This window comes from Acanthisitta chloris, unplaced genomic scaffold (genome assembly GCF_000695815.1).
Source record: "Acanthisitta chloris isolate BGI_N310 unplaced genomic scaffold, ASM69581v1 scaffold3752, whole genome shotgun sequence".
NCBI lineage: Eukaryota > Metazoa > Chordata > Aves > Passeriformes > Acanthisittidae > Acanthisitta > Acanthisitta chloris.
In genome coordinates, this window is record NW_008662019.1 from 93,078 (window position 1) to 106,441 (window position 13,364).

General features: G+C 34.5%; 1 protein-coding gene across 1 annotated transcript in view; it reads left to right on the top strand.

The window, feature by feature from the left end:
* Positions 1-10,589, top strand: part of LOC103798174 (zeta-sarcoglycan-like) — a gene marked incomplete at its 3' end in the record, with an annotated part of 103,526 nt that extends 92,937 nt beyond the window's left edge. Inside the window, exon 5 of the mRNA XM_009070423.1 lies at positions 10,517-10,589. Coding sequence (XP_009068671.1) covers positions 10,517-10,589 — 73 coding nt within the window. The remainder of the gene's footprint in view (positions 1-10,516) is intronic.
* Positions 10,590-13,364: the final 2,775 nt, after the last annotated feature.

Consider the following 13,364-nt stretch of genomic DNA (forward strand, 5'->3'; position numbering starts at 1 on the left):
AAATGTCTGGAGGCCAGAGGGAGACTAGAGGACAAGGAAGATTAAATGTAAAAGAAACATATTACTTTGGAAAGTTTAAGAATAGGAGAATAGAGGTCTTTCCCAGTCAGGTTCTTGTGACTGAAAGCTAAAAGACTAGACTGGTACACATCTTCACAGTTTATTAACTGGATAATATAGAGAAATACCTCTTAGAGTTGATCCGCAGAAAAGGCAAAATAAGAAAGTTTTTCTTTTTTTGTCTCTTAATCTGCTCTGAAACTGCTAAGGTCTTTTGTTGATAAGTTAGACAAAGACAAATCTATTCTTTTTGTATTTTCAACTTTATGCACAAGAACTGATTTCATGATGGCTGTCAAATTGTATGACATTCTGTTCCCTAGGCATGATTATCCTGGTGTCTGGGATTCAATATTCTGTTCTGAAAATGCCCAAACATAATGTGCTTTAAGAGGATATGAATAACAGGTTTATTTGGCTGCTGACCACACCAAAGTTTCATGCAGCAGTGAAGCCTGCTCTGCTAATTTTAGCCAGACATACCTTCATATGTAGCAAGGCAACGGAAAGTGCTTAAATCTTACCAGTCTGAATTTGTGATAGGTATCTGAAAGGTGAATTTCTGGTTGATGTCCTGCAGCAGTGACAAGAGTGTGATTTTTGAGTCTCTCCTGACTCACAAAGAGTAAAAGAGCAAAGACTAGATGAGGGTTATGCCACCAGACTCGCAGAAGAGCTGGGCTGCTGCAAGGTTTGCCAGGTAATCTGAATTATGGTCATGGACTGAGTCCTGGATACTGCTCCTTGGTGACACAGAAGGGAATATTGAGAGTGGCACTGATAAATTATGCTGTGACCAGCTCAGTCCCATCTTGAAAATGGAGTGGTAGATCTAGAAGTAAATTACTGCTGTAAACCCTCTTCCCACAGTATCTGCAAAGTTTGTGGCAGTCCATGGTTCTTGCCTGAAGAAACATCGGAGTCTTTGACAAAAGATGTATATTTCAGCCAATTTCACATATTACAGTATGGTATAGTATCCTGTCCTTTCCTGCAGAAAATATGCTGTCTTTCCTGGGATTAATATAGATTACACATAGGCACATGTTTGCTAACATGACCATCAGTGGTTTACAGTCACTGCAGTTAAGTGGTTTGAAATACACCTGCTTCCATTTTGTTGCTAAATTAAAAGGTTTGCTTCATGACTATGCAGACTTGAAGGTGAGAATATTAGGTGACAAAATTACTGTTGCATATTCACTCTCCCAGCTGCAGAATTTCCATTTCAAGCTGCCGTAAAGACTTACCTAGTGTCAGGTTTAAATGTGCTGTAATCATCTGTGTAATTTACTTCTAGAGAGAAAATCAGAACATTAATAGATAGCAGAAATAAAAATACAGTCTTAATAGGCCATAATCACTAGTGGTAATATCAAATAGAAACTTTTTAACAATGTTTTGAGGACCTGATATTATAACTTTGTTTTATTTCTTCTACCTGGGAAAAAATACTTGCAATAATTGGAGATACTAACACCTGTTTAATTTTGGTCTAATAGACACCAAAATACATTATATCCACATATCTCTGTTCTAGCATTGTAGAGATACATGTGAGGATTCTTCTCAGATTTTCATTTTTTCATTAATTTAAAAGTATTTGGAAGCATTTGAAGACTTTTTAAATACATACTATGTACTTGCATGTGATGGACTCTCCAGGGTGCACAAATGCACTGATCTAAATATTTGCCTGTAATTTATTAATGGAATGCTAATTCCAATACAGTAAAAATGTTATAATAAAACTATTTCTAAAATCTGGATAACAGTCCTGCTGCTTTGTGTCCTCCTTTGCATAAATAAAAGAATTTACTAAATTGTATGAATACAAGATTAATTTTCTCATAATCATAAACATTTTTCAGTATGCTGCAGTAACAGAAAAGTAGAAAACAGAAATTAATGCATATGACATAGAGAGCTGTCCACTAAAACCTATATAAGGTACCCTGTGATGCAGTTTTAAAGCTAAAGGTAACATAGATGATCTTTGGTATAGCTGAAGTGAGATTTCCAAGTAAGATTTTTCCAATTTAGATAAAATTCAAATTGTCAACTGCTGATCACATGTAGAGGGCAAAAGCTTCAAGGTGCTTGGGTTGGGTGCATCATTGCTCTAGTCTCAGTCCATTATCAGTGGTTAACTAGCTTCTAGAGATGCCAGTTTCTCAATTTTGGCAATAGATAAAATAAGTTAACTAACTTCTAGAGATGTCAATTTCTCAATTTTGGCAATAGATAAAATATAACTACTCTGTGCTCCTGATTTAGGGAACTAATGAGATGCCTGGACTTAATGGAGAAACTCTTGATAAATTCCTCTGAGCTTTTGACTTTTCAAAATCAAGACATTTATTTATAGAACATCTTAACTGAAGGGCAAATGCCCTTTACTTTTATCAAAAGCTAATCATTAGTTCTTTTGTTTTAGAACTTTTTGAAGCAAATGTATCCTGGCCTCTATCAAAAACAGTGTGGTCAACAGGACAGGGCAGTGATTGTCCCCTGTACTGGTAAGGCCGAAGCTCAAGTCCTGTGTCCAGTTTTAAGCTCCTCACTTCAAGAAGACATTGAGGTCCTGAAGGGTGTCCAGAGAAGGGCAATAAAACTGGTGAAGGGTCTAGAGAGTAAGTTATATGAGGAGAAGCTGAGGGAGCTGGGGGTGTATAGCCTGGAGGAAAGGAGGCTCAGGGGAGACCTTAATGCTCTCTACAACTCCCTGAAATGAGGCCATAGCAAGATGGGCATCAGCCTCTTCTCCCAGACAACTAGTAACAGTACAAGAAGAGGGTTTGGATTGGATATCAGGAAGAAGTTTTCACTGAAAGGGTGATCAAGCATTGGAATGTGCTGCCCAGGGAGGTGGTGGAGTCACCATCCCTGGAAGTGTGCAAGAAATGACTGGATGTGGCATTTAGTGCTATGGTCAAGTTGACAAGGTGATGATTGGTCGAGGGTTGGAGTCAATGATCTTGGGAGTCTTTTCCAACCTTAATGATTCTATCTATGATTCTTTGAATTTGAATAGACATTCCTGTCTACGTTTTGTGGGTAGGCAGCAGTACATTAGAGAGTTTTCAGAAAGCTTCAAAATGGGAAATTATTGCTGATTGTTCTTGAAACTGGGTGGGAAACATTTTCTCTCATTTTGTACTTGGGATATCCAAGTTTATGTCTCATTCTTTTCATTCCAGGTGAGTCCTCTGGGTATGAAGCTATTGATTGTTGTTTGATAGTCCTCTCATTCATTGATTCATTCATTTTTCATCAAGGAAACAATTCTGCTTTGAAATTTATTAACTATTCATTAGAGCATAAGCCTGAGTGTTCCAAATTCTAGGGTTATCTACTACAACAAAGTGAAAATGCGATCTTTCTGATTTATTAAATATGAAAATAATCCCATTAAAATTCCTTCTTCTGAATGTAGAGAAGGTTTTTGTTCTGTCTTCCACTATGGTGAACCTAGAATAATTTGCACCATTTTAAGAAAAATTCAAATCCAAACTATCATACACATATCTAGGAAAAGATGATGAATTTTGAGGGGTTTTTACAAGGAATTATTTACTGCAAAATCTAAATGTAAATTTTAAGTCTATTCCTATATCTAGCTGTTGCAACTTTTCAAGGAGACTGTATCAATTCAAGCAGAAAATGGCTGTATTTCTTTATTTATATTGCTGTGGATATCTCCATCTGTCAGACAGAATAGTGGAAAAAATTTTAAAATGTTACAAAAATTATTATTTTTTAAAACCTGTTTTCTGTAAACCCCTTATATTTCAAATTCATTCACATTTTGAAGAAAAATTCAATCTTAATGTGACTTCTCAGCAGTTTTGTTTACATTTATTGACTTTTTTTCATCCCAGAAACTGCATTTAGAATAGCCATTTCCAATTATTAATTGAATTATGCTACTGCTATTCTCAGTCCAATTTTTATTCAAATAAGCAAAGTATACCAAGTGGTGGGCAAACATAGATTTTGGATATGAACTTTCAAACAGGTGTATAGATGAGAAACTGAACACATAGGCATAATCCAGTTTCATTTGCATTGCAACACAAGAGGTGTCTTAACTGCCCATCATTAGGAAGAATGTTTCAAATGTTTGTACTGAACAAGTGAAGATGATATTTAGAAGATAAATACTGGTGTTGCAGTTCTGCAAGTATTTCTTGGAGTTGCAATTTGCTTTGATCAGAATTTAGCACACTGAAGATGCTGAGTTTTAATTTATTGGGGAACTTGTTCTTCTTATCTAAATGAAAGTCTTAGTAGAAGTCTTGCTTTAGTAAGGCTGCTATATGGAAAATATGCCTCAAATTTTAGTTGTATTCAAGGACCTTGAGTAATGAATCTAAATAATTCATTTTAGAATTCACTTTTTAATAATGGCTTGCCTCTGAATATTTCAATGAGCATGCTTTAGTTTACAAGTGAAGAACTGCATCTAGTCAGGCCATTCTGAAAGTTCCTACCTATAATATACCTATGATATGGCAACATCAGTGTCATATCTGAAAGCTTCACTATTTAGCATTGGACAGTTTTGCTGCTGAGGGACTCTGCAAGACTGAAATGCCAGCAATCATGCCAATCATGTTTTCATAAAATAACTCACTTTCATTTAGTTATGTACACCTCCATACCAAAAATCATGTTGAATCATACTTTTTTGGTAAAATTACCTAGCTAAATTACATTTCAAGCCATTTATAAAACTAGAAGTGTTGAGGAGCTGCACAATAAACATGCAGGCCAAAAGCTGCTTTCTGACTCATCCCAAAATCAACTTTGAAAACTGGGCTTTTATGAAAGAGGGAACAAACATTTTATGCAGTCTTTTTATGAAAATCAGTTTGCTAGTTGAATATTTCTAGTTTTTTTTCCAGTCTGGCAGTGATAAGCTCCTTCAGGGTCTTAGTGTTGAACAACATCTGTCTAAGCTCACAAAAACCCTTTTAAATTTTAGCTATGTACACACAGTAAAAGAATTAAGAATTTTATTTTCTAATTGCAATTAATTTTTTAGAACCTAAAGTCTCTGTTTTCAAGATCTCTTCAATGGAAAACCAATCTTGATTAATGACTCTTTCAATGTGAAACCTGTGAACACTTTAACTTAATAAATGGTTAACAAGAAATAAAATTGCAAGCTTCAAAAATAACAAATATTTTACAAGTTCTTCTTTAAAGTCTCTAACTCGGAGGACAAATTGTCATGATAATCTCGTACTTTCGTAATCTTAGTAAAGGTTACTTGATGTTTCTGAAAAAAGTAGTAAAAGATCAAAGTTGTAAGATTTGGTTGTCCCTGTGATGCTGCAATGCCATGCAGTTTGTACACATCAAAATGGTGCACAATTCTATTGTCTGTACATGTGAGGTGATTTGCTTACAAGAATGATGTGAAGAAGTGAGACAATGTTAATATATGGGTCCTTTTCTGCAGCAATATAATTTGTTAGTTTTCAATTCTTGGCTTATCAACTCTTCAGTCAGCATTCTTCTCAGAAAAAATATAAATCTCATGTGCCAGTCTTTGCATCCAAGCTGGTTATAAAGTCACTGAAAGGTACCATTTTGTTATATAATCTAAATATTCATAAACTACAAGAGGATTATTTGCTGGTTACATAGATGACAACATTTCCTCAGCTTGCATATTCATAAGAAAATATAATTGACAACCAAATACCAACGTTGTACTTCAATAGCTTTTTATGAAACTTGTCATTTCCTAAAGGCTGAATTTCAGGAACCAGTAAATTGAGCAGAAATGGGTCATTTGCACTGATCTCTCTGAATTCTGAATATTCAGTTTCAGGCTGGTTACATAGATGACAACATTTCCTCAGCTTGCATATTCATAAGAAAATATAATTGACAACCAAATACCAACGTTGTACTTCAATAGCTTTTTATGAAACTTGTCATTTCCTAAAGGCTGAATTTCAGGAACCAGTAAATTGAGCAGAAATGGGTCATTTGCACTGATCTCTCTGAATTCTGAATATTCAGTTTCAGTACAAAAGGGTAATTTCAATTTGCTCTGTGTCAAAGAACATGCTTTAAAGGTCTAGTGTTTATAAATCTGCTATGCATAAAGAGGTTTCTCTATAAATACAGAATTGAATTTTTGGCGTATTGTTACAATGTGATTAGTGAGAGATGCCTCTGCCCAAATTAAGGTGCAAATGAGACCATATGCTGAAGTCAATAATATGTTAATAATGTAATAAGATAATAATATGGGTTTTATTTAATTATAATTATAAATGTGAGGTGGAGAGATAGAAAGAAATAGGAAAGAGCAGGGGGGAAAGAGAGTGAGTGAGAGAGAGAAGGGGAGAGAGAGTCACCACTTATGGATCCAACAGCATCCTGTTGGTTCATCTTCACCCTGGACTTCTCAATAGTGGAGGTCCCAAGTCATTCTTCTGGTGGTGGTGGTCCTGAGATGTTCATCTGGGCAATCACTTTTATACAGTCCAAATTCCAGGTATATGTGGAAGTGTGTTCCTTCATTTGCATGTGAAGCAAGGATGGATGTGCCTTCATTTGCTGCTTCCTCGGGGTGAGGGGGTCAGTGGCTGCAGATACTGCCTGTTTGATAACTCCTGATCATATTTGTTTGACCAGTGATATGTTGCAGATACTGCCTGTTTGATCATATTTGTTTGACCAGTGATATGTGTCCACAGAAGGAATTTTCTGTTTAGATATGCTAATCAGAATGTACTAACCAGATCTTGCCTCCACCAGGCCTGGAATTAGCACAAACTCATCTCTTGTGTGCTTATCTCAAGTTGCTGCTGTGATGCCTAGTGCATCTTATCTTAGGGAGAGCCCCTTTCATGGCCTTAACAGTGTTTGAGATAGGCAAGGTATTCTTTAATTCCTTACACTTATTTACCTGTCTCATGCTATTTCGTGAGTTTTCTCCAGCAACCTCCATAAGAACTGGTATCCTTTGATCAATAGTTAGCCTGCACATATGCTTCTTTCTTTTGAAGTCTTTACTTAACTCATTCTCTTCCACTGGAAGCTGGAGGTGTGACTGATTTTATTCAGTTACACTTACAGTTTTGATTTTACACCCTCTGCACCTTGGTATTTTATTTCCTCTGAAAGGTTCACTTTTTACAGTTATCCATTCTAACTCATGTTCCTTTGAATACAGTCCCCTAACTACTTCCTTTTGAGCTGTACTTGAAAGGGCTTCAAGGTTCTTTTTATTCTTTTTTTTTGTCTTCATTCATCTGTCGCTAAATTTTTACTCATCTCAAAGTAGGTCTTGGTTATGATTCTGTATGTCAGGGAATACAGTTAATAGGACCTTCTTTTACTTCTTTAAAAAATAATTTGCTTAACATTGTAAATTATTAAATATCTAAAGTATATTTCTTTCATAAAAAGACATGCTATTCACTTTGATCTGAATTTATATTTTTATATTGATTTTTCATAAAAAGGTGTTAGTTGTACCATTTCTTAAGAGTACTGAACTACATGACCTATCTTCCCATTACTACAGATATGCATATAATAAATTGAAATTCTTGTGCATTTTTAGTAATGCTGATCCATGTCTTTTATTTGCTGTACAATCCCTGTTTATATTTTTTTAAATTCTACTGTTTAACTCTTAGAAACATGTCAGTAAATTCTGGATGGATTTATTTTTTTTTTTGATTCTACTGTTTAACTGCTAGAAACATGTCAGTAAATTCTGGATGGCTGATCTTTTTCACTTTTCTTACTAAAACCAGGATAATTATTGAGTGCCTGCTTTACTTCCATTATAAACCAGAAGGAATTGGAGATATTCTTGAACTTGACAAAAACATTTTTTTTAAAGATAAAGAATTTACCACAAGAATTATTATACTTTTGCTTCAGAGGATGTATGAGAAGAGAAAACATATGTAGGATTGCTTCTTCAAATAGCCAAAGGAGCACATTTGGTTTGGTTCCAGTTATAACTATATTTTATTTAATTATATCAGTTTATCCTTAATTCTGCTTGCCTGGATTTTCAGTCTAGTTGGACAAACTTGGTCTTTCTTTCCAAATTTCTATTTTGTTAGGGAAGAAATGTATTCTCGTCTTTTAACCAAATGCTGCTGAAAGTGAGGAGATACTAATGCTGGCATAGAACCAGCTGTCATTTAGCTATTGTTATAAGTCTTTGTCTGATATTATCTTTGGCACTTCTGATTTATTTAGTGTCTGACTCATACTGCAGTGACGTTTTGTACAATTTTGCATTAATTCTGCTCTTTCAAACATTAGAGTCATGGTCTTCTCATAAGTAAAGACTGGCAACTCTGCATTCTGCTCAGTTATTTTTATCTTCATATCTCGCTGACACTTGAAAAAAATATAAAAAGCACTTGGCCTTGAAAGTATTTAATTTTCCTGATGAAAAAGATAAATGGGATCTGGAAGCACACTCTGATTTTTGGTATTCAGGTCCCATAGAGCTTCTTGTGTGCCACTGTGGATTGGGATGAGCTTTATTTCGAGTGGCAGAAGACATGGCCATAGAGACATGTTATTCCTGTCTCTTAGAGGTAGTAGAATTGCAAGGCAATGTCAGGTTTAAAAAGCAGATTATGCACAGCACCTCTATGCATACTTTTAGGAAAAAAAGAGGTGTTGGTTTTTTTCCCTCTGGCTCTCCACAATACTCAACAAGTTTGGTTAATGTTGTGTTTTTTCCCTCTGGTTCTCCACAATACTCAACAAGTTTGGTTATAGAAAGTGGATTTGGTTGGGGTTTTGTGGGGTCTTCAAAGCAGCAGTTGTAATAAAATTGTTTTCAGTGTTCTTTGCCAAGGTATTTGTAAAGCTTATAGATTTCTGGAGATAAAAACCTAGGACTTTAATTCATTGCTCTCAGAAATCCCCTCTTTTTCTCTTGGATACTCCATGCTAGTAGACCATTTTACTATGAAGGGCTTTTTTTGGTTGGTTGGTTGGGTGAGTGTTTTGGGGCTTTTTTATTTGTTTGGGGTTTTTGTTGGTTTTTGTTTGTTTGTTTGCGGGGTTTTTTTATTTGTTTGGGTTTTTTGTTGGTTTTTGTTTGTTTGTTTGTTTGGGGGTTTTTTTTGTGTTTTGCTTTTCTTTAAATGAAGAAGGAGTTTAGAAAATCATTAGCAGTTTAAAGTTTACTTAGGTTTTTTTGGGCATGTTGCTCAGGCTTTTTTCTCTTTAATACTGAAAAATGGTGTTATGAATTCAACACTTTTAACCTCATTCTGCTTTCAAAACCTGGTAAGATCAGTTAACTAAATATTATAGGTTAACTGCCAAAATATCTAAATGTCTATCTCCCATTCACAGCCAAAGTTTCTGAAAACACTTGCGAAATATTTAAAATACAATAATTGAAAATATTGTATTTTAAATATTCTAGCAATTAAAGTGGTGCCTCTGTTCTGGTGAGCACTCTTGAACAGCTACTGTGAGATATTGTAGGTATATTTTTAGGTTTACTCAGGATTCAAGGCTCAGAATACTAGAAAACCTCTCTAATGTAAATAGTGGACTTTTGTTCAAATAACTTCAGTGAATGTTTATCAGAACACTATTTTCATTGCAAAGGAGTTTTTCAATGAAAAATCATAGTCATCTAATTCAAAGTGTGAAATTATCATATTCAAGTTGGACCTAGTTATAGAAATTAATATACAATAGAGAATCAATTCAGTTTTAGAAAATTGTTACTGATTTTCTTTGCTGTGATTTTGAGAGCTCAACAGGAGATAATTCAGTGTCCGCTACCAACACCAAAAGCAAAGGACATTCCAGAGAAATCTCTTTCGGGAATAAAACTTTTCAATGAGAAAGGTCTGATGGAAGGAAACTCTGAAGCCGTTAGATGCTAAGTTTCAGCCAGCAACTTCAGGTGGTAGAGTGTTATTTCAAAACTTTTGAAACTTGGCATCTCAATTTAAGCAATCAAAATAACCACCTTGCAAAATATAGCAGATATTTCTCTAACGTGTTTTTGTCAAGAAAGCCTATGATAATATTTTCCTTCTCCGTAAAACAGCTATTCTCCAAAGTGTTGATAGATATTTCTCTAATGTGTTTTTGTCAAGAAAACCTATGATAATATTTTCCTTCTCTGTAAAACAGCTATTCTCCAAAGTGTTGAGATAAGCAGTCAGGCAAATCATTGCAGAAAAATTTAGATTTATAAGTGTTTTCAAATTTGTATGTGAAATTCATCTGCTGATAAGCAGAAGTTTCACATTATGTCAGTCTAGATTTTCAAATAGAAATGAAATCATAAAAATGAAGACACGTTAATAATTATTAATAAAGGATTCAATCAGATATTTTGTCCTAAAATTGTCAATTTGTGGACATATATTTCAATGTATTTTTATTTTCCAAAGTAATTGTACTGTGTTTTATTTATGTATTTTAGGCACAGAAGGGGCAGTGTTTGGGCACTCTGTGGAGACACCCCATATCAGAGCAGAACCTTCCCAAGACCTCAAGTAGGTGTTGTTCAAACAGTTGTTCTAAAACCAAGTATTCTCAAGAATAATTAAATCTGAATTAAGGCAGAATATCTGTATAGTAATATATAGTGCCTGTTTAATGACTCCTATATATCCAAAACACTGGTAGACTCCAGTTTGTTTGAAATATTTAAAAAAAAACCCCACAAAATTCTATCACACAAAATGTAAAATACATTCCTTTTTATAAATTACTTGCCTCCCATTGCAGAAACCTTAAGAAGTATATTTTCCATAGAGCCCAGAGTAGTAAGGCCTTTTTATGGTGAAAGATTTACAGTACCATTCAATAGCATCAGACCCAGAGTTTGTTGTGTGCTACAGAATATAGAAGTCAAGTTAAAGTAAGCAGTCCCAGATTTTTCCATCAAGTGGTGTTTCTGGGTTGTTGGTTATATACTGTTGGTTGTATACTCAGCATACACTTTTCAAAATTTCATTACCAAGTGAGGTTCCATTTGTAAATGTAAAAAATCCAAAGTTTTCAATACATAGTCACAGAAGTGGAGAAATATGTAGACAGAAAAACATTAAGTTAAAACTTACTAAAGCATATGTAGACTAAGAGAAAATTTAGAAAAGTTTATAGTGAGAGCTTTTTTTTTGGAAACACATGTATGTGCACTGCTAAGTACTTATCTGTGATTTTATGGATGACTAATGAGAATATGTGACAATCTCAGAAAATCAAAGGTCCTTCATCATGTTTCTCTCAGCAGAACTGTTGCAAAACAGTATAGACCTTGATTCAATTATTCTCTGATTCTTTAATATTATATATTTATCCATTTACCTGCCCAGAAGGGCTTATGATTAGTTGCAACAGAAAAACGTGGATAAATGCTATTCCCTAAATGACGTTGGTGTAATTATTTGCTGGAAGCTGTCCATGTGGACAGTTTGACCACTGGATGTGGAGTCTAGGAAGCAAATGATTGTGTTTGATTATTTAAATTAAGCATTTTAAAGTAGTGTGTAGATTTGAGGTCTTCTCACTAGATTTTAATCTCAAAAGTCTCTGTTCCCTTCTAGACTCCTGTCAGTCCTTTGTGGAAATTAATTGTAAAGGCATTTATTAGTGGTAACCACTAAGGTGATATGGGCTCTAATCAGAGGGAGTTCAGCAGAAATCAAAATGGAAATATAACAAGTTTTTTTTTTAGGGGACCACAAATTTGAGTAAGAGCATGGAACTTTTCACACTCAAAAGAACATAGAGACATTGCTTTATTTATTTCTTTCTAATCATTATATAGTATCAGTAGAGTGAGAATGTGTACAGATAACCTTGTGCCTTCAGGATTAGTTTAAGCAGGGTTAAAATCACCTCTTGTTGCTTCTGACATTTACATATAGGGCATTCACCTTTCTAGTCTTTTGACTTTATTCATTGCCATCATTCCTACTGTTGCTTAATGTTTTCAACTCCATTATTTCTTCCACTCATTTTTCCATGGTGGACTTAAATTAGCAATCATTTTTCATTCAACTTCCTGACCTCTCATTAATAATGAATTTAACCCGAACTTTTTATTAAAAAAATTGATGGAACTAATCATTTTTCATTCAACTTCCTTACCTCTCATTATTAATGAATTTAACCCAAACTTTTTATTAAAAAAATTGATGGAACAGAAACCCTTGCTATTTAGTCATGCAATGCTAGCTTATCTGTAAGTGATTTTATTTTTAATGTATTCAGTCAATAATGTGTTCTGCAAGTTTTTGTGTACAAATGTTCCTATATAATAGTTGGGAGTCAGGAATATTCTCTTTTAAAACTCTCAAGTCATTTTAGTCATTTAAAAATGATGACAATTGCTATTAGGACAGTGATTTCTTGGCTATTGGCATGAATCTTTCTAGAAGGTAACCTGCAGAACTTTTTCAACCTTGTAGCTTGAAAGAACTGTAAATAATGGTGGACTTGTATTCTTTTCCTGCAGCAAAATACAGTTAGACAATCAGATCATATATATCCCCTTGAAAATTTCAGTTACTATATAACTTTTTGTCTTATTTCAAAATATGTTATAAAAAAACCCCAAACCATAAACCCATTGTTGTTCCTTTTGTAGTTCAAGTCCTGCATTTTTTGTCCCAAATAATAAATCTGCATTTTTGCTAATATATAAAAGCAGTGATTTATCATTTAGATGACTGTTTGCCAAATACATGCAAACAGATATGCCACCAACCCCTGTGACCTCAGAAGCTACAGTGGAAGCTGAGACCAGAAAATGGGTTCTAGTATTGTTTTGTTTCTGATACAAGCACACTGATATTGTAAAATCATCTTATTGTCTGAAAAAGAATAATGGCATCCTAAATGCCTAGTGGCAATAGTCTTTAACTCATGTTGCCTTCCAAACAGTGCCTGAAAATTGTTTGGGAGAGACATCTCTGACTCTTAATTGACTCAAATATGCCAGCAACTATTTAGCTGCCTTGATTATGGAGTGGCCTGGCCTAGCTCCTAGAACCTTTGAATGTTTTAGTATAAACTTACCCAAAATGTCCAATGGACCATACTGGCAGTCCTAGAAGTATTTTTCTGAGTGCTGTATCCCTGTGCCTTTGGCTGTTTAAAATTAACAGTAACATGGGGGAGTAGAGAGTTTGTTGAACTGACATTAAATTTTTTCAGTGGACACAGCTGACTGTGATTTGACAGCAAGTTGGAGTGCGTAAATGCAAAGGTATTAGGCTATGAGAATACTTGTATACTGGGCTAAAAGATAATAGAATTTA